Source organism: Curcuma longa, chromosome 21 (genome assembly GCF_044706935.1).
Source record: "Curcuma longa cultivar G26 ecotype Majalengka, Jawa Barat chromosome 21, ITB_CL_G26_1.1, whole genome shotgun sequence".
NCBI lineage: Eukaryota > Viridiplantae > Streptophyta > Magnoliopsida > Zingiberales > Zingiberaceae > Curcuma > Curcuma longa.
Window position 1 is genome coordinate 2224164 of NC_133881.1, and position 19145 is coordinate 2243308.

Here is a 19145-nt window from a genome sequence, read left to right on the forward strand (position 1 = left end):
TTTTTAAAAACTGAGATATATTTTTATGATCATACAGATAATAATGAATATTTCGCTTAAGCATCTTAAATAAATTAGCTGTAATTAATTTTAAAAAAAAGAAGCAACTATAAATAGAAAACTCATGGGCCGTTTGGGCCCGTGCCGAGCCGGAATTAGGGCACGGCCCATGGACACCTATTTCAGAGACTTTAGGTGTTCGAAATCGATGGCCTTCGGCTTCGATGCTTTCCTTGCTCGCTTCGCCATGAAGCGAGCAGTCTCTGCTTCTCTGCTGTCGCTCTCCTCGCTCCCCAAATCCCGCCTCTCTGGCGCTCCTCTTACCAGTTTCCTCGCTCGCTTCTCTTGCCTAGCCCCTTCTCCCATCTCTCCGTCCCCCAGCGGCAGTCCCCTGCTTCCCCCCTTCTTCCCTCCGCAATTTCCCAGTCGCCCCCTCCGTCGCGGCATCCGGACAGTCTCCGTTGAGCCGACTCCTCCTAAATCTCTAAACACGGTCTCGGAAGTACTCGCCGCCTTCGAATCACTGGAGTCCTCCCTCGACGATGACACGCTCCGCCTGTCCGAGCAGCTGGACTTGCTAGGGTCAGAAGAATTGGAGAAAGCCCTCGCCTTTTCTGTCAAAGCCCTGCAGTTTTTTGAGAAGAGGGACGGAGGATGGTCTCTCCCTGTTGCAAAGGTCCTTTGCCTGATGGGTTCCATCACTTGCAAGATGAGGAGGTACGACGACAGCTTGGACTCTTTGGAAACTGCGGCTCAGATCCTTGAGGTCCCACGGGGAGAAAACTCCCCGCAGAAAGATGTTGTTATGACTACTGTCGCTGTTCAGCTCCAACTCGCGAATACTAAGACTGCAATGGGGCGAAGGTGGGCGGCTTTGACCAATCTACGGAACTCTTTCGAGCTGAAAGGTACGATCTTGGAGGGTAATTCAAAGCAAATGGGTAGCGCCTGCAAGGATCTGGCAGAAGCTTTGGCTGCTGTTCTGGTTTTTGACGAGGCTTTGCCACTGGGTTTGAGGGCATTAGAGATTTATATCAGACATTTCGGGGAAAGTTCTGAAGAGGTCGTCCAGGTTAGGCGCCTTCTTGGGGTTATTTATAGTGGCTTGGAAGAGTATGAGGAGGCACTGGAGCAGAGCGAGCTGTCCAGGAGGGCATTGGAGTGTTTAGGCTTCGATGAGCAGTTGTGTCAGGTTGAAATTGATGGGGCTAACATATTGATTGAACTAGGTAGATTGGAACTGGCGACACAAACACTCAAAAGGGTTGGTCAGAAAACTGAGAAAGAAAGTGAGACAAGAGCCTTTGTGCTTATCTCAATGGCTAAATGTTTGTGTAACCAAGAGAAGTTCGGTGATGCTAAGAGATGTTTGGAAATTGCTTGTGGTATTCTTGATAAGAAGGAAGCAGAGTCTCCTTCAAAGGTTGCCGGAGCATATGTAGAGATGTCTATGTTGTATGAGACAATGGATGTCTATGAGATTGCTTTGTCTTTGATGAAGAGGACCCTTGCTATTCTTCAGGATCTTCCACAAGAGAAGCACCTGGAGGGAAGCGTCTCAGCAAGGGTTGGGTGGCTGCTGCTCTATACAAAGAGGGTACCACTATCAATTCCGTACTTAGAAAGTGCAATTGTGAAGATAAAAGACTGTTTTGGTCCAAAACATTTTGGTTTAGGATTGGCCACTAAGCATTTAGGGCAAGCATATTTGGACACGAATCAGCCACAATCTGCGGTGGAGATGTTTCTTTGTGCAAAGGACATAATTGATGAGTCATTTGGGCTACAACATGAGGATTCAATTGAAACATACCAATGCATTGCTAATGCTTATGGAACCATGGGAAGGTACACAATTGTGTTTTTGTGATTTACATACTAGCATTATTCTATGGGTATTTCATTCACTAATTCTTAGTAGACACGTGTTCTAGAATTCTGCTACTATCCTGATCACTAACACGTGAATTCATATTCTAAGTGTATTATAATAAGGTCATCATCATGGTAAATTAGGATATTTCTCGAAACTTTGTTAAAGATTTTCTCTATGCATCCAGTCCCCACATGATACATCTTAGTAGCTATTAATATGGTAAACACTATTCTGAATATTGATAATATACATCAGGAATGCTGCATAAGTTATACATTCTACTGGCTAGTATGCATATTCAGTGTTCCTTGCCTAGTCCAATGCTAATATATTTAATTTAAAAAGTTCTCCAATTTTGTCAGAATTAATGTGTTTGGCAATTGATGTGCTTTAGCCCTTATCTGATTTTTTTTTTTTTTTTTGCAACAAAAATTGCTTTTGTATGTTCTTATCACGTAAAGCCTTGTATGCAAAATCTTTCTTCTTTACCTGAGGAGGCCTTAAGAATATTGAGGAAGCAAGGGCATAGTACTAATGATTCACAGTTGAACATTATTCAGTTTTTTGGTAATCTTTACTAATATTACAAAAATGACTTCTGATCTCAAAAATTAAAGTAAGGTTCGGTGTTGTTGTTATAGACCTTTGTGTCCAAGCTGCCTACTGTTTGTGTTCTAACTTGAAAGAAATTACTGCTTTTAAGGGGGTTAATTGATTCATTGCAAGAGAAAAAGGCCTTCTGTGGATTCAAAAATTAACACATAACCGAAATATGATTACATGAATAAGGTCAATTATTTCTTAGTTATGTTGGAGTCATCGATGCGTCAATGTCTATATCTTTCACTAAAAATGGTAGCTCATTTTGTGAGAAACTCACTCTTCTAAATTCTAATGTTGTTATACACTTGTATAAGCGAAGGTCGAAATCGAAATATAGCCTGATAGGTAAGGAAATTAAAATGTTAGCTCATCTTCCTATGAGATACTTGTGCTTTTCTAGTGGCCTTACAATCCATCCAAGCAATTTCACTCTGATGCACTAATTATAAAAAAAGAAGAAAAAAGCATGGTATGTGATTTGGTAATGACCAAAAGTTCTAGGTTTCCCCTAAAAATTTTAGTTTTTTTTTTAAATGATGGGATGGCCTGCTGTTATTATTATTTTTTTTTTGCTATTTTGTGTAAGAAAATTATGTTAATCAAAAGATAACACTTCTAATTGCAGTTATGAACGTGCAATGGAGTTCCAGCAACATGTAATAGATGCTTGGGAAAATCATGGTTCTGGTTCATGGATTGACATTAGAGAATCCCACCGCCTCATGGAGCAGCTAAAGAAAAAGGTCCGAGGGGAACGCCATGCTGTATTCCCTGCAAATTCCTTACCGACATTCATGTTGGAAAACAAATCTGCTCAGGATGGTTCTTCATATAGAGCCCCAGATTGCCCAATTTAGGCAGTCCCATTCCCTTTAAATAAAGGATGCACTCATTCCAAATGAGTTCTCATTTTGGGTTGAATAGATGAGCAGGTCCCTTAACATTTTCCAAATATAGATACTAGACGTATGTTTAACTTGCTTGATTAGTGCCTATATTTTGACATTACTTTCATCTTTGTTAGTGTTGTACAGTGCAAATTTCATTATTATATTTTTCACTTCTTGTTTAAGATCAAACGCTATGAATTTCATGCATCATGTGGTAATAACAGTGGCAGTAGGCAGAACAAATGATTCAACTGCTTTGCACCAACCTGTATGATTCTGAGTGATAGACATCATTTAATCTGTTTTAGATTCTTTATCTCACTGAAATAAGTCATTTAAGAGTTTGTGCTTATTGTCTGAGGTCTGTAAACTGCTTTTAGTCTGTAGTTCAAACCGCAGCAAACTGACCAGGCAATAGGAGCTAAGCTCATCACCTGTATTATTGGATTCACATATTTTTCTTGTTTCCACTCAAAGCTCAAGTTTATATGTTTGAAGTTGATTGGGTCAGTCGTCTTAAGGGGAATCCTTGTGTGTAAAATGTCTGTCTTTTGTGATTAAAGAGTCAAAATCTAGAAATTATCTCTGTTCTTATCACCTGTAAGCTGTTTTCTAGTTCATAATTTAAAAAGAAAACATAACGTGGTGGTGTTCTCCTTTAAAGGAGGTTTTGCTTGTGTACTTGTAGAACTTAACAAAGATGTTGGCTCAATTGTTCTGATCGGGTTCTTTGTTTTCATAGTCAAATAGGCATTTTTTTTAGTTTTTTTAAATAGATGAAAGTCTTACAAAGCATAAGGAACTGTTAAATTATATTAGATAAGTTTGAAAATTATCAAATCACATATCTAATATTCATTTTACTACTCTATTTGTTCGCATTCGTTTGCCGATGATTTGTTAAAATTATCAAATCACATGATTTATTAATTTTGAAATTTACCCGAATGATTTGGATATTCTGAAATTTTGCTGATTCAGTAAATTGTTGTAAATTTACCATTAAAATAAACTCATTTAAATATTATAATATATTAATATTTTAGCTAAGGTATGTAAATTTTATAATAATCTAGATCTTTAATTTTAAAAGTGAATTTGATTTATAAATCAATTTATATTTTAAAAATTAATATAAAATTCGGCAAAGATGAAAGTTCTTTTGCAATTCGATAATTATTTCCTTCCGTTAGGGTTCTTAATCTCCACAGCTCGCTCCATCTCCGTCGGTTCCTTCCTTAGTCGTCGCCTTCTCCGTTGCCGGCACCTTCCTCCGTCTGGTGAAATCCTCCATCTCCTTCGGGCTCCTTCCTCCGTCTGTTCCTTCCCTAGTCGTCGCCTTCTCCGTTGCCGGCACCTTCCTCCGTCTGGTGAATTCCCCAGGTCTGGATTCTCCTTCGCACGCTCAATCTACTCCAACCATATTCTCGTGGTCCTTTCTTACTCATATGTCAATCTGGATTTCTATCTCCTTCTCTTCTCGGTTTCACCCGATCCAGCTTTTTTCCGTGCTCTTTTTTAGGAATCCGACGGGCATCTTACTAGATACTAGTTCATTCCAAAGAAAATCGAGCAATTAGATAAACAAAAAAAGAAAAATGAACCCATTGACGCTGGTGAAGCGTACTCAGAAGATTAATTTGACTGAGGCGGCGCTAGGCATTTCGGATGAGGCCTCTTGGCACGCTAAGTACAAGGACTCTGCCTACATCTTTATTGGTGGCATTTCCTTCGACCTCACGGAAGGCGACCTTCTCGCAGTCTTTGCACAGTAGGTCCTCTCTCTCCTTAGTATTAGTATGATTATTATTTGCTTACTCTTCTCTACTGCAAACTGCATTTAACTGTCAAAGTTGAACTTTTTTTCTTTAGATTATTATATTGTACATAGCTGTTCTTGGATTCGGGTTGCTGCCTGCATAGCCATGACTATCTGTGTTATTATGTTGTTTCCTAATTTCTGGTAGCCTAAAATTCTTAAAAATTATGTATAGTCTACTGATCTATCGAATGCTAGCTTTTATCATGCAAGCAATTCATGTTCGTCACATATTCAATTTATATAAAAAAGGATAGTCCAGTTTCTACCATTGCAGGGTACCGGGGAAAGGTTAGACCACATTGGTTCTATTGTATGCCATCTTACTTTGCATTTTGTAAGAGGTTGTTTTTGCAACTCGAACCTGTGACTTCAAAGTCACATGACAACAATTTTACCATTGCGCCAAGACGCCAAGACTCTCCCTCAATTTATAGTTTCTCTTAAATAAGACCATGATAAACTGATTTTGGTTGAAATTCAGTGAAATCACGGATGAGTCCAATATGCATTAGTGACTACTAAGGCTTGCATCTTGTTGTTTAAGCAGTCACTTATAATTGAATATCATGTTGGATTTAGTAGTCAAACTTGAAATAAATATGTCACATTATTATTGAATTATTTTTTGGAAAAGCAGGGCATATTCAATTTTAATGTTGTAGCTTTTTGTTTCTACAACTAGTAGAGCAATCAGTTGTTCATCCAAAAAGAAAAAAAATATTGTCATCATCACTTAGGAGATTCATAAGATCTGTAATTGGTCTTAGCTGATAGAAGTTCATCAAAGTTTGCCAAAGAATATCCATCCCCAACTAAAATTCTTATGACTCACTTGGATGAGATTAACTTTTTAGGTCCATCTGTTAATCAAAAATTTTCAAGCTCTAGTTGATAATAAACCACTCATCTAAGCTTATAATACTTCTTTGTTAGCTCACAACTAACATGTGAACTAAGCTAGGGCATTGCAATCTCCATCACTTAAGGATTGACATCCCTTTAGAACACTAAGGGCAACTCATAGATTAGAATTATCCCTAATTGGCATGCCTAATCAATGGCATGTAAGTGGTGGCTATACCATCACATATGTAGCCTTTTCCAATGCCTCTCCATGCTTAAGATTAGGATGCCAATTTTGACTGTCCACTTAGATAAGTGACCCATTAACTTGCTAGATCCAACCTCTGACCCAAATTCCTAAACTCTATATGATAGTAGCTCACTTATGTAACCCTCTTAGTAATTTACAACTCTGCATATGAGACTAAACTGGTTGTCACAAGAATCCAGAAAAATAATCTTGGAAACTATGACAAGGGAATGCCTCAAATCTTTGCAATAACATACTACTAAAACCAAAGATCCCTTACCACTTCTTTTAGTTTGGATAATAGGTGTGCAAAATAATGGTGAAATATTATACAACAACAATTCAAAGAAGTGTTTTTATATGTTGCTGGAAATCTAGCATATGCTAAATTACCCTTTATGCAACGTAAGAGGACTTTAGTTGAACTAGGTAACCTTCTTGCTCTGTTGGGTTTCTCAATTCCAACATTTATTCAGTCGCACCCATATTTGATGTAAACCTTGCTGTTAGTCATGAAATGCCTGATCCTAGCTGGTTAACTTAGATTGTTAGCAACTCTCTGTGCATACTTAGGTTGTTCTAATCAAATGAAAACTAAAACTCCCATATTGATGTATTTGTCGTTTAAAGTTGTTGCCTTGTGATTTAGAGGTCACGGGTTTGAGTCATGGAAACAACATCTTACAAATCAAGGTAAGACTACATTTAATAGATTCTTCTTGGGACCCCGTATTGGCGGGAGCTTTGTGCATCGGGCTGCCAGGATATTTGTCGCCTAACCAAAATCTTATTCTTTGTAATGATTGTAGAATTTCTTGATCCTTTTGAGGGTGACACACCTCAGTCAAAGTAGTTTTTTATCATCTTAAGATTGCAATCGATGATTTCAATAACTCTGCATTGACTTTATATTTACTGAGTACACTCTTATACAAATGTCAGGTATGGAGAGGTTGTTGATGTTAATCTTGTGAGAGACAAGGCTACTGGTAAGTCGAAAGGTTTTGCCTTCCTTGCATACGAAGATCAAAGGAGTACAATCCTTGCTGTAGGTGTGTTGTTTGTATCTGTATTTACTCTCTGTATATATTGTCACTCACTTGCAAATGACAGTTACAAATTTTTGTCTGTATTTCCTTTTGCAGATAATTTAAATGGGGCTAAGATCCTTGGTCGAATTGTGAGAGTTGATCATGTTAGTAATTATAAGAAAAAGGAAGAAGAAGAGGAAGATGAAGAGGAGCGGCAAAAGAAGAGAGAGGCACGGGGTGTGTGTCGTGCCTTTCAAAGAGGTGAATGCAAGTGGGGTGATGCATGCAAATTTTCTCATGATGAACAGGTATGATTTCAAGAGTCCTAAGATTCATACATGGGAATAGCTGCCCCGGGTTATAGTGCGATGGTAAAAAGTGGAATGGGCTCTCTAGACAATGAGGGTTCAAATCTCATCCAAGATACATTACACCTAGGAAGTTTGAAAAACTTGTGACACGGAGCCATCCATTAGGACCCATTTGCGCTTTCTGATTTAATTTAGTGGTTGATGGAAAATTTCTGTGAGATTGAGTTAGTCACTTTCAGAATTAGTCAGATCGTAAGAGCTAAATATTTGGATTATACAAGTATGTTTCTGTTGAGTTAGTTTCTTTAAACAACTTAGTTTCCAATTACCTTAACATATTTTCCTTTTTGATAAAAATATAACCTTTTTCAGAAATCTTTTTTCCATTTTTTTTTTGTAGGCTCATTACAGTAATGTTTTACTCTGCAATTGCATTGTAGACATGATTGACTTTGTGTTATTTGGCAGAGATGTGCAAACACAGGCTGGGGAGCCAAGGACCGCGAATCAAGATGGAATCACGACAAATATGATGAGCCTCCTAAGAGTCGCAAACATTTCTTACAACGGATGTCAGATCACAACGAGTATCACAAGGCGAAGGAGGATGACCCCCCGGTTAGATCAGTCTATAAAAGTAGTCATTCTTCAAGAACAGAGACGAACGACGACAAGGACAGAAATCACAGGAAGTCAAAGAGAGATCAAGAGGATGGAAAAGATGCTCGTGGAGACAAGAAGCGCCATAGGCACGAGAAAGAATCCTCCACCCGCCACCGGAGTAGGGAAGATGAAGAATCTCACAGGAGAACTCGTAGATAGGGACTTTTATTGAACATGAGTTCATTAGAACTTAAAATCCTTTTGTATTAGAACAAGTCATTTTCAGATTGTAATATGATTGATTTTTGATAGCCTGGGAATTGGGATCTGGAATGCAGATTTTAGTGTTCATGTTGTTGCATCTTGTTTCGTGGCAGCAATCTACTATGTATTTATCCTCACTCTCGAGAATCTCTTGACATGGCATCTTGTTTTTGGGTAACAAGAAGAGGTTACGTGTAATCGGTAATTTTTTTTTTCATGTTGTCAAAGTTGTAGATTATTTAGATCACGTAAGTTTTAAAATTATTAAATCATATCTTTGATCTTCATTTTGTCCCTCTGCTCATTTGTATTCGTTCGCCGAATCAATTGCTAGATATTCTTCTGTGATCCTGAACAATAATTTTAATCGATTGTTACAGTAGTATAGTAATCGATTAAAAAAATTTCTATGATCAAATATTTATTATTTTCAATTTGATGTATCGAATTTGCACTTGAAGACAGATATATTCAAGACAATAGCACATATAATATAGTTTCATATTATTTTGAGTTTTTTTAGGTCCATTAATATATTTTAAATGAAATCAATTGATGAACCTTAGTCATTTAAGAAATTAAAAAATTTATATCTTTAAAAAGAAAAAAATTTAAGAATCTCAATTTTGATATCAATCAAAAGTATCATCACCGTATTATTTATAATAAGCTTCCGACATCATTTTTCATTCTGATTTGTGTTTAACAATCATCATTTTTAATAGTGTGTATCACATTGGTATTTGATGACATGGATACATTTGGGATCACTGCCCAAACTCATAGGTCATTATTTTATGTCATTCTCAACTCTATAGGTCTTTTAATTACTAGACTAAATCGACTAATGGAACCATTCAAAAAATAAAAAAAATTAATATATTCAAAAAGTAAGGAGTCTAAGGATCTGAATTATGATATTGATCAGTGGCTATTATTGTCGTATCATTTATAATAGGTTTTTGACATCATTTCTTATATATGATTTGTATTTATAAATTTTTTCCTTGATCGAGAGCAACTATTTTTTTGAACACGAATCGAGCATAAAAAATAATATTAAAAGCTAATTATAAATGATACGACGATGATATTCACACCATAATTGAGATCCTTAAACTCACCTCTTTCTGAAGATATAAATTTTTTGGTTGATTAATTAAGGTTCATCAATCAATTTTGTCTAAAAGTGACTAACGAACCTAGAATACTCCAAATGATATGGAACAAAGACCTATATATTCGGATGGTGCTTCCGAATATATCCATGTCCTCAAATATTAATATGATACATAGTATTGAGAGCAATAATTTTTTGAATATGAATACGACATAAGAATAATTGATATTTGAAGTTCATTATAAATAATACGATGATAATATTCATTGATCGATACCATATATCACAATTGAGATTCTTAAACTCTCTTTTTCTAAAGATATAAATTTTTTAATTTTTTGAATAGTTAAAATTTATTAGTCGATTTCGTCTAAAAGTACTAATTGATGGACTTAAAAGAGTCGGAAATAATATGAAATCAAACCTTGTGTGTTTGGGCAATGCTTCTAAATCTATCAATGCTATCAAACACTAATTCAATACACCGTATTGAAAGTAATAAATTTTTTATCATAAAATATTTTTTAATCAATTTTTTAAAAAAGTTTTTAATCGATTGCTACATTGTAGCAATTGATTCGGCCAGCAAATGTGAATGAGCGGAGGGGCAAAATGGGTACAGGCCACATGATTTGATTATTTTAAAATTTATCTACGTTGTTTAGATGTTCTAATCATAAACTGAATTTGCTCTGACTTCTGAGTTTGTAAAGGTTGCTAGGTACTTGATCCACTCAGCTCTCTTAAGACACCCATATACAAATGTAAGATTTGAGTAAACACTGAGAAGCAATTTGATCTGAAATCATTCCCTTGAAGCTCTCAAGGAGGCCCAGCAACTACAAGTTACATGAATTAGAAAGGAATTAAGAAACACAGACAGTGAAGGCAAATGTTTAGACTTCTCAACAAGATAGTGAGTTTCAAAGTTCATTGCACGAACATAACATCTTAAGGAAATTTTCCATAATTTGGTTTTGACTCTTAAGAAATTTACCACAAACATCATATTCGATCAAGTCACGTTCATGTGTGATGCTAGGTGGGGCATTTTAAGCACCTCCATGGCGATTCAGAAGTAAACCCCGATACAGGGCAGCAAGGTGGATAAGCACAATCACCAGTACTAAGAAACAAATCTGCAACATATATTAAAAAACAGAATCTGATAAGCAGATGAATCTGATACAATCTACTGAGATGAACCTTTTCAAGCACCTCCATGCCTTACCGGATCATTGAATCAGATGAACCTGATAAGCAGAGTCTGCAACATATACTAAAAAACAAAATTTTCATTATGATGTCAAACAATAATTCCGAAACAAGAAAGTAACATCAATTGAGTCCAATCAGCACCAAATTGCGTCTAATTTTCATTAGAATTGCAAATCAATTTAAATGCCCATCTCAAGCTACAAAACAGAAATGAGATATGACAGTTACATATGTAATTTTAAGGGAAAAGATAAAAAAAAAACCCCTTAAATGAACTACCTTAAAGAGCAAGGCCCTGTGACGTGATAATCCAATCTCAAGTGACCCAAGAGGAAGAACAATAGTGTTCAAAGAATTCCGCAATTCCAAGCTCTTGACTGTCCTCCTTCTCTGCATATCATTAGTATCATCAACTGGCAGATTGCACGAATCATACAGCAAAACAAAATGGAGCCGAAGGCAGAGAAAAGATAGGAGGGGATGGTGAAGAGGGATCACTTGTTTTGAACAAGTTATAATAATAATAATAAATCATAAACAATGTTATTTAAGATAAGAAATTACTTGAAATTTGTCTATACTCCAGTACTCGATGAGAATCCTCCAGTCTTCGTAGACATTTACCTGTTTAAGCATAAAACACAGAATAGAGGTACTAACAAGTTATGGACTTCTTAGTAATAGGATCATGTAAAAAAGAGCCAAACCTTGTAAATAGTATCCATCAGGGAAGTTCAAGTAGTAAGAGACGAACAATATAAAAGTACTAATGGAACTTATGTAAAAAGTATTAATAGTTGGAGATTTCTCACATCACTAACTAGATTTGTAATCATATGTCTGCACTTTAAAATGTTGCGATTATCAGAAATGATGTTCTTGAATGTAATATTGCATATGTCTGCACTTTGTAATCATTACTGCATAAGTTTCAATCTCTACCTAAGCAAGAGAAATATTTTTGGATTGAAATCTAATGCAAAGAAAATATGACATTGTGAAAATTACTGTTACCTCTTGGAGAGGGCCAACAGACAAAAACTTTGACTCGCCATATAGTAAAGTATGTTCGCATAACTTTATAGATTTGTGAAGCTCCCTTAGATGTCCCCGTTTTGGAAGCCTAGGTAATCTTCGGAGCCGGTGGTGAAGCGATGGCTTGTTGCTGTGATAGGCGGCGGTGGTGAAGTTGGCTTCTTATCTTCGGAGCTGGTGGTGAAGCGGCGGTGGTGCGGCGCTGCGGTGCGGAAGAAGGAGCAGACTGCGTGGAAGTATGGCGGTGCGGAAGAAGGATGCGATGCGATGCGATGCGGTGCGGAAGTTAGGGTAAATCTTATTTAGCATTTGATTTATAAAAATATAAAACGTAAATGAAAATAAAATTTTCATTTACGTAAATAAATGTTATTTAGTTTAAAAAATAAATAAATGTTATTTACATTTACATAAATGTTATTTTCACTTACGTAAGTCAATGTTATTTAGGTAAATATTTATTTGATTTATAAAAATATAAAACGTAAATAAATGTTATTTAGTATTTGATTTAATTAAAATAATTTTATAAAACGTAAATGTAAAAATTTTTAAAAACATAGACAAAATTTTTATTAATTTATAAATATTAATTTATATTTATATAAAGAGAATTTTTATTCATTTATTAATTTATAAATATAATAAAAACGTTTATATAAATATAAGTAATAATGATTTTAAATTTTTATTAATTTATAAATATTAAGTTATATTTGTCTAAAGAGATTTTTTTAATCATTTATTAATTTATTAATATAATTAAAATGATTTTATAAACGTAAGTAACAACAATTTTAAATTTTTATTAATTTATAAATACTAATTTATATTTGTCTAAATACTTAGGTAAGTGTGTGATTTTATTTCTTTTTTTGGGCGTAATCAAGACAATTTGAGACAAATACTTTTTTACCGTCTTATTTGAATGTCTTATATAATTATATCTTTAACCATCTTTATTAGGTGTCTTTATTTAGTTGAATTTGAGATAAAATTTTAAATACTGTCTTAAATTTAATGTCTCAATGTAAAATTTTAAGACATCTATAATTGTTGTCTTAATTACATAGTATTTGAGATGAATTTTGTCACTGTCTTAAAATTTTTATCTCAAAAGCCTAGTTTTCTAGTAGTGTAAGTCGGCGGGGTGTAGTGTTGGAAGCGCAGGTTGGAAGAAATATTTGGAGGGAGAGAGGGAAAGAAAAAATCTAAATATACAACGGTTTTAAATTGTTATTATAGCTTTTAAAACTGTTGTTGAAAGCGCAAATAGACATCGGTTTTAAATTGTTGTTATAGCTTCCAAAACCGTTGTTGAAATCACAAATAGACAACGGTTTTCAAACTGTTGTCGTAGTCTTCAAAAATCGTTGTTGTAGGCGGACATAGACAACAGTTTTAAAACCGTTGTTGTATCCTCCAAAAACCGTTGTCGCAGTCTCCCATCAACCTCTCAAAGACATCGGTTTTTCTTAAAACCGTTGTAAAAAAGTAAAAGATATCGGTTTTGCCATAAAACCGATGTCTTTTGAGTGTTGTTAAAGACCGATTTTCTTGTAGTGTATCATCATTGTATTATTTATAATAAGTTTCCGGTATCATTTCTCATCTTGATTTGTGTTTAAAAATTGTTGCTTTCAATATTATATATCATATTGGTATTTAATAGTATGGATACATTTAGGATCACTGCCCAAACACATAGGTCCTTGTTCCATGTTATTCCAAACTTTGTAGGTCTATCAATCACTTTTGGACTAAATCGGCTGATGAATCTTAGCCATTCAAAAATTAAATAAATTAATATCTTCAAAAAGAGAGAAGTCTAATGTTAGATAATTATTATTATCTAATTAATAATTGGTCTTAAAAATTAAAAGAAAATAACGTAAAACTAAATGTAACTTCATGCAATGGAAGTTACTAATTAAGTAAAACTCATCTATATATATTATAATAATTATTATTAGTAACGGATGTAAATAATAATAATTATTATAACCGATGCATGATGGATGCACGGAAATAATGAAAGCATACATATATTGGTCCTCTCTCTGCCTATAAATAGAAGATATTATAATGATCCATCACGAAAAATATTGAGTGTCTTCGGAAAGAAAGGAAAGAAGAGAGAAATTAATATATGCAAAATAATTGCATTGCAATGGCTTCTTCATCAAGCTCAGGTATGTAAAACATATAGATTTCAAGATCCGTTTCATTAAATAAATATTTAATGATAATTGTAAAATTAACATGTGGTATCAGAGCTTTCGTTAAGAAATCTATATGTTTTCATATATAAAGTTATTATGTTGAATTATAAATTAATAGATGCATTAATGATATTTAGTATCTATAATTGATTATATAATCTCATAACTAAATGAAATGAAACATTCCGCACATTAATCTTTTATTATAAATAATTATTAAATGATGTATGACACAATGTATATATAAATTTAAATACTGATTTATTACTGTTTATAAATTCAGCTAATGATTATAATATACATGTATGCTTTTAAATTAAGATAATTTATGCTTATGATATAAATATATACATGATTTTATATTAATTATGATAGTTTGTGATCACCAAAGTGACCAAAACTAGAATAATTAATTGATATGCATATAATAATAATTTATTTATCATATTTATAAAAATGCCTATTAAAAAAATGATAAATAAATAAGATTCATTGATCATTAAAATTATGAATTTTCCCAAAGGAAAATTAATTTTTATGATTAGTGATATAAACGAAGAAAATTAAAATTCTTAAACCAAATATATTTTGTTTATCCAAAGATGACATATGTATTTGATTAAAGATTTTAATTTCTTAATAATGTTAGAAGGCATTTAATTTTTGATAATATATTGTAATATTAACCCAAAGGTATATTACAATATATTCTAATGTTTTATCTGAATCTGTATATCTTATTTGCAGCAATTTCTCTTCATTCACAAGCTTCTTCTGTTACCGTATTTAATGGTTTGAATTTCTCTGAATGGAGCGAGCAAGTCAATTTTCATTTAGGAGTATTAGATCTTGACTTTGCACTATTAAAAGAAAAACCCACTGCTATTACTGATTCAAGTAGTGAGGAAGAGAAATCCAAATATAAAATATGGGAACGGTCTAACAGATTAAGCCTTATGTTTATGCGAATGACTATCGCAAACAATATTAAGACTACCATTCCACAAACAGAAAATGCAAAGGAATATTTAAAGTTTGTGGAAGAACGTTTTCGTTCTGCTGATAAGTCACTCGCTGGTACATTAATGGCACAACTCACGACTATAAAGTTTGATGGATCGTGTAGTATGCAAGAACATACCATTGAGATGACTAATATTGTGGCAAGATTAAAGTCTTTAGGAATGGCTGTGGATGACTCCTTCTTGGTTCAGTTTATTCTGAATTCATTGCCTCCTCAATATAGTGCTTTTCAAATTAACTATAACACTATTAAGGAAAAGTGGAATGTTAATGAATTGATAAGCAAACTTATTCAAGAGGAAAATAGGCTTAAGAATTTGGGAAGTCATTCCATCAACCTCACTACTCAAGGAGCTATTAAAGCACCAAAAGCAAAAGCCAAAAGTTTTAAGAAAAAGACAAGGCCTATTAAAGCTTCTCAGGCTGATAAGAAGGAACACAATAACGATAAATGTCATTTCTGTAAGAAAGAAGGGCATTATCAAAAGGATTGTCCTAAACGCAAGGCTTGGTTCGAAAAGAAAGGTATATTAAAAACTTATGTTTGTTTCGAATCAAACTTGATTGATGTTCCTCATAATACTTGGTGGCTTGATTCTGGTGCTACTACTCATGTATCTAATATGATGCAGGGATTCCTTACAATCCAAACCACAAACCAAACTGACAATTTCCTGTATATGGGAAATCGTATGAAGGCTCCAATTGAAGGCATAGGGACTTATCGTTTGGTCTTAGATACTGGCTATCATTTAGACCTATTACAGACTCTTTATGTACCTTCAATTTCTAGGAACCTTATTTCTCTATCAAAACTTGATGTTTGTGGTTTTGATTTTAATTTTGGAAAATGTAGTTTTAATTTATATAAGAATTCAAGACTTATTGGTTCTGGAGTTCTTATTGATGGTTTATATAAATTAAAACTTGATAATAAATTTGCTGAATCCTTACTTACTGTGCATCAAAATATTGGAATTAAGCGTAATATGCTTAATGAAAGTTCTGCTTTTTTGTGGCATAAACGTTTGGGTCACATATCCAAAGAAAGAATAGAAAGATTGGTAAAGAATGGAATTCTACATAACATAGATTTTACTGATCTTGGTTTATGTGTGGATTGTATTAAAGGAAAACAAACCAGACATAATAAGAAAGGAGCCACGAGAAGCACTCAGCTTCTTGAAATAATACACACTGATGTATGTGGACCTTTTGATACTTCATCTTTTGGTGGAGAAAAGTATTTTATCACCTTTATCGATGATTTTTCACGTTATGGATATGTCTATTTGCTTAAAGAAAAATCTCAAGCAGTAGATGCTTTTGAAATCTACATTAATGAGGTTGAAAGGCAATTAGATAAGAAAGTGAAAATTGTAAGGTCTGATAGAGGAGGTGAATATTATGGGAAATATGATGAAACAGGACAACATCCAGGTCCATTTGCAAAACTTCTTGAAAAACATGGCATATGTGCACAATATACTATGCCATATACACCTCAACAAAATGGTGTAGCAGAAAGGCGTAACCGCACGTTAATGGATATGGTTAGGAGTATGATGAGTAATTCATCATTACCCAAATCATTGTGGATGTATGCTTTAAAAACAGCAATGTACTTGCTTAACAGGGTTCCTAGTAAGGCAGTTCCAAAAACTCCTTTTGAGTTGTGGACAAATAGGAATCCTAGTTTAAGACACTTGCATGTTTGGGGTTGTCTGGCAGAAGCAAGAATTTATAATCCGCATGAAAGAAAGTTAGATTCTCGAACAGTTAGTGGTTACTTTATTGGTTACCCAGAGAAATCTAAAGGATATATATTTTATTGTCCTAATCATAATCCAAGAATAATAGAAACTGGTAATGCAAAATTTCTTGAAAATGGTGAAGTTAGTGGGAGTGATAAACAACGAAATGTGGATATAAAGGAAGTTAAGGTAAATATTCCTTTATCTATTAATATTCCTTCATCCAGTGTTGTTCCAAAAGTTGTTCCAGTTGTTGAAGAACGTTATATCAACACTGAACAACATGATGAAGAAGCTAACTCACAAAAATCTGATACAAATGAGTTACAAGAAATAGCATTGAGAAGATCTCAAAGAATAAGAAGAGCTGCTATTTCAAATGATTATGAAACTTATTTGCAAGAATCAGATTTTGAAATTTATAAAGATCCAATTTCATTTTCACAAGCCATAGAAGGTATAGAGTCAGAAAAATGGATCAATGCAATGAAAGAAGAATTGCAATCCATGTATGAAAATGATGTTTGGGATATCGTTCAATTGCCAGAAGGTTCTAAACGAGTTGGATGCAAATGGGTTTTTAAGACCAAGCGTGACTCGAATGGTAATATTGAACGATATAAAGCTAGACTTGTTGCTAAAGGATACACTCAACAAGATGACATTGATTATAAAGAGACATTTTCACCTGTCTCAAAGAAAGACTCGTTACGTATTATTATGGCACTGGTGGCTCATTATGATTTAGAGTTACACCAGATGGATGTGAAAACAGCCTTTCTGAATGGAAATCTTGAAGAAAATGTATATATGGACCAACCTGAAGGTTTTTTAATCGAAGGAAAAGGTCATCTAGTGTGTAAACTTAAGAAATCAATATATGGACTTAAACAAGCTTCTAGACAATGGTATATTAAGTTTAATGATACCATCACATCTTTTGGTTTTGAAGAAAATGTTGTTGATCATTGCATATACCAAAAGATCAGTGGGAGCAAAATTATACTTTTAGTCTTATATGTTGATGATATCTTACTTGCTACTAATGATTTGGGCATGTTGCATAAGACAAAAGAATTTCTCTCAAAGAATTTTGAAATGAAAGATATGGGCGAGGCATCCTGTGTGATCGGAATTGAAATATTTCGTGATAGATCACAAGGACTGTTGGGATTGTCTCAAAAAGCTTATATTGAAAGAATTCTAGAAAGATTTAATATGGAAAAATGTTCTGCTGGAATTGCTCCAATTCAAAAAGGGGACAAATTTAGTCTTATGCAATGTCCAAAGAATGATATAGAACGAAAACAAATGGATTCAATTCCATATGCTTCTGTTGTAGGAAGTCTAATGTATGTGCAAACCTGTACAAGACCGGATATTAGTTTTGCTGTTGGAATGCTCGGCAGATATCAAAGTAATCCAGGAATTGATCATTGGAAAGCTGCTAAGAAAGTTTTAAGGTATCTTCAAGGCACCAAGAATTACATGCTCATGTATAGAAAAACTAATCACTTGGAAGTGATTGGTTACTCAGATTCAGATTTTGCGGGATGCATTGACAGTAGAAAGTCCACTTTTGGTTATTTGTTTCTTCTTGGAGAAGGAGCAATATCATGGAAAAGTGCTAAACAATCTGTCATTGCCTTATCCACAATGGAAGCAGAGTTTGTGGCATGTTTTGAAGCCACAATCCATGCATTATGGCTGCGAAATTTTATTTCAGGACTTGGAGTTGTCGACACTATTGCCAAGCCGCTGAAAATTTATTGTGATAATTCTGCAGCAGTATTCTTCTCTAAAAATGACAAATATTCAAGAGGTGCCAAGCATATGGAATTAAAATATTTTGTCGTTAAAGAAGAAGTTCAGAAACAAAGAGTGTCTATTGATTATATTAGAACGGATCTTATGATTGCAGATCCGTTAACTAAAGGTTTACAACCAAAGATATTTAAAGAACATGTACATCGAATGGGTCTTGGTTATCCCTTTGAATGATATATTAAGTTGACACTTTGATATCACTTATGTGTTTCTGATATATAGTTTCTAGTTATGATGTGCACATTACTGTGTTATAACATGAATTGTCTAGAAACATTATTGTGGACCATTATGAAATTATATGTTCATTTATAGACCTAGTATGATAGAATGCTGGTGTTTGTGGTATATAGAAGGAAGTATGTTATATAATGTACAACCGCTATAACCCACATTTAGTATTTTATTATATTAAGGTAATTATGATGTCTTAAGAGGATGAGTTTTTGATGC

General features: G+C 34.0%; 3 protein-coding genes and 1 long non-coding RNA gene across 5 annotated transcripts; 3 read left to right on the forward strand and 1 right to left on the reverse strand.

The window, feature by feature from the left end:
• Window positions 1–208: 208 nt before the first annotated feature.
• On the forward strand, window positions 209–3620 carry LOC141814192 (protein KINESIN LIGHT CHAIN-RELATED 3-like). Its single transcript, XM_074702143.1, has 2 exons — window positions 209–1848; window positions 3105–3620. Exons 1-2 carry the CDS (start codon window positions 209–211, stop codon window positions 3334–3336), a joined length of 1872 nt encoding a protein of 623 aa, XP_074558244.1. The 3' UTR covers window positions 3337–3620.
• Window positions 3621–4656: 1036 nt separating this feature from the next.
• On the forward strand, window positions 4657–8554 carry LOC141815435 (zinc finger CCCH domain-containing protein 25). 2 transcript variants are annotated; one of them, XM_074703382.1, is made up of 5 exons: window positions 4657–4752; window positions 4892–5140; window positions 7227–7336; window positions 7430–7623; window positions 8095–8554. In XM_074703382.1, the coding sequence occupies exons 2-5, from the start codon at window positions 4968–4970 to the stop codon at window positions 8446–8448; spliced, it is 831 nt and encodes a 276-aa protein (XP_074559483.1). In that variant the 5' UTR covers window positions 4657–4752; window positions 4892–4967; the 3' UTR covers window positions 8449–8554. The 2 variants fall into 2 exon arrangements, with proteins under 2 accessions (XP_074559483.1, XP_074559484.1); XM_074703383.1 differs by lacking the exon at window positions 4657–4752 and having other exon boundaries at window positions 4839–5140.
• Window positions 8555–10618: 2064 nt separating this feature from the next.
• On the reverse strand, window positions 10619–11442 carry LOC141814318 (uncharacterized). The gene is made up of 4 exons (XR_012600483.1): window positions 11396–11442; window positions 11111–11221; window positions 10845–10892; window positions 10619–10752 (listed from the first exon to the last, which is right to left on the reverse strand). It is a non-coding gene; the product is annotated as an uncharacterized LOC141814318 (long non-coding RNA).
• Window positions 11443–14895: 3453 nt separating this feature from the next.
• LOC141814476 (uncharacterized) lies at window positions 14896–15778 on the forward strand. The gene is made up of 2 exons (XM_074702436.1): window positions 14896–15636; window positions 15744–15778. Exons 1-2 carry the CDS (start codon window positions 15045–15047, stop codon window positions 15776–15778), a joined length of 627 nt encoding a protein of 208 aa, XP_074558537.1. The 5' UTR covers window positions 14896–15044.
• The last annotated feature ends 3367 nt before the right edge of the window (window positions 15779–19145 follow it).

What these genes read in the sequence shown, in the direction of transcription:
- LOC141814192 (XM_074702143.1), top strand. Translation starts at nt 209, where the DNA reads ATGGCCTTCGGCTTCGATGCTTTCCTTGCTCGCTTCGCCATGAAGCGA. An exon ending in GCTTATGGAACCATGGGAAG is followed by an intron (nt 1,849 to 3,104) that starts GTACACAATTGT and finishes TTCTAATTGCAG; the next exon opens with TTATGAACGTGCAATGGAGT.
- LOC141815435 (XM_074703382.1), top strand. Translation starts at nt 4,968, where the DNA reads ATGAACCCATTGACGCTGGTGAAGCGTACTCAGAAGATTAATTTGACT. An exon ending in GAGTACAATCCTTGCTGTAG is followed by an intron (nt 7,337 to 7,429) that starts GTGTGTTGTTTG and finishes TTCCTTTTGCAG; the next exon opens with ATAATTTAAATGGGGCTAAG. An exon ending in AATTTTCTCATGATGAACAG is followed by an intron (nt 7,624 to 8,094) that starts GTATGATTTCAA and finishes GTTATTTGGCAG; the next exon opens with AGATGTGCAAACACAGGCTG.
- LOC141814476 (XM_074702436.1), top strand. Translation starts at nt 15,045, where the DNA reads ATGTTTATGCGAATGACTATCGCAAACAATATTAAGACTACCATTCCA. An exon ending in GGCTTGGTTCGAAAAGAAAG is followed by an intron (nt 15,637 to 15,743) that starts GTATATTAAAAA and finishes AATATGATGCAG; the next exon opens with GGATTCCTTACAATCCAAAC.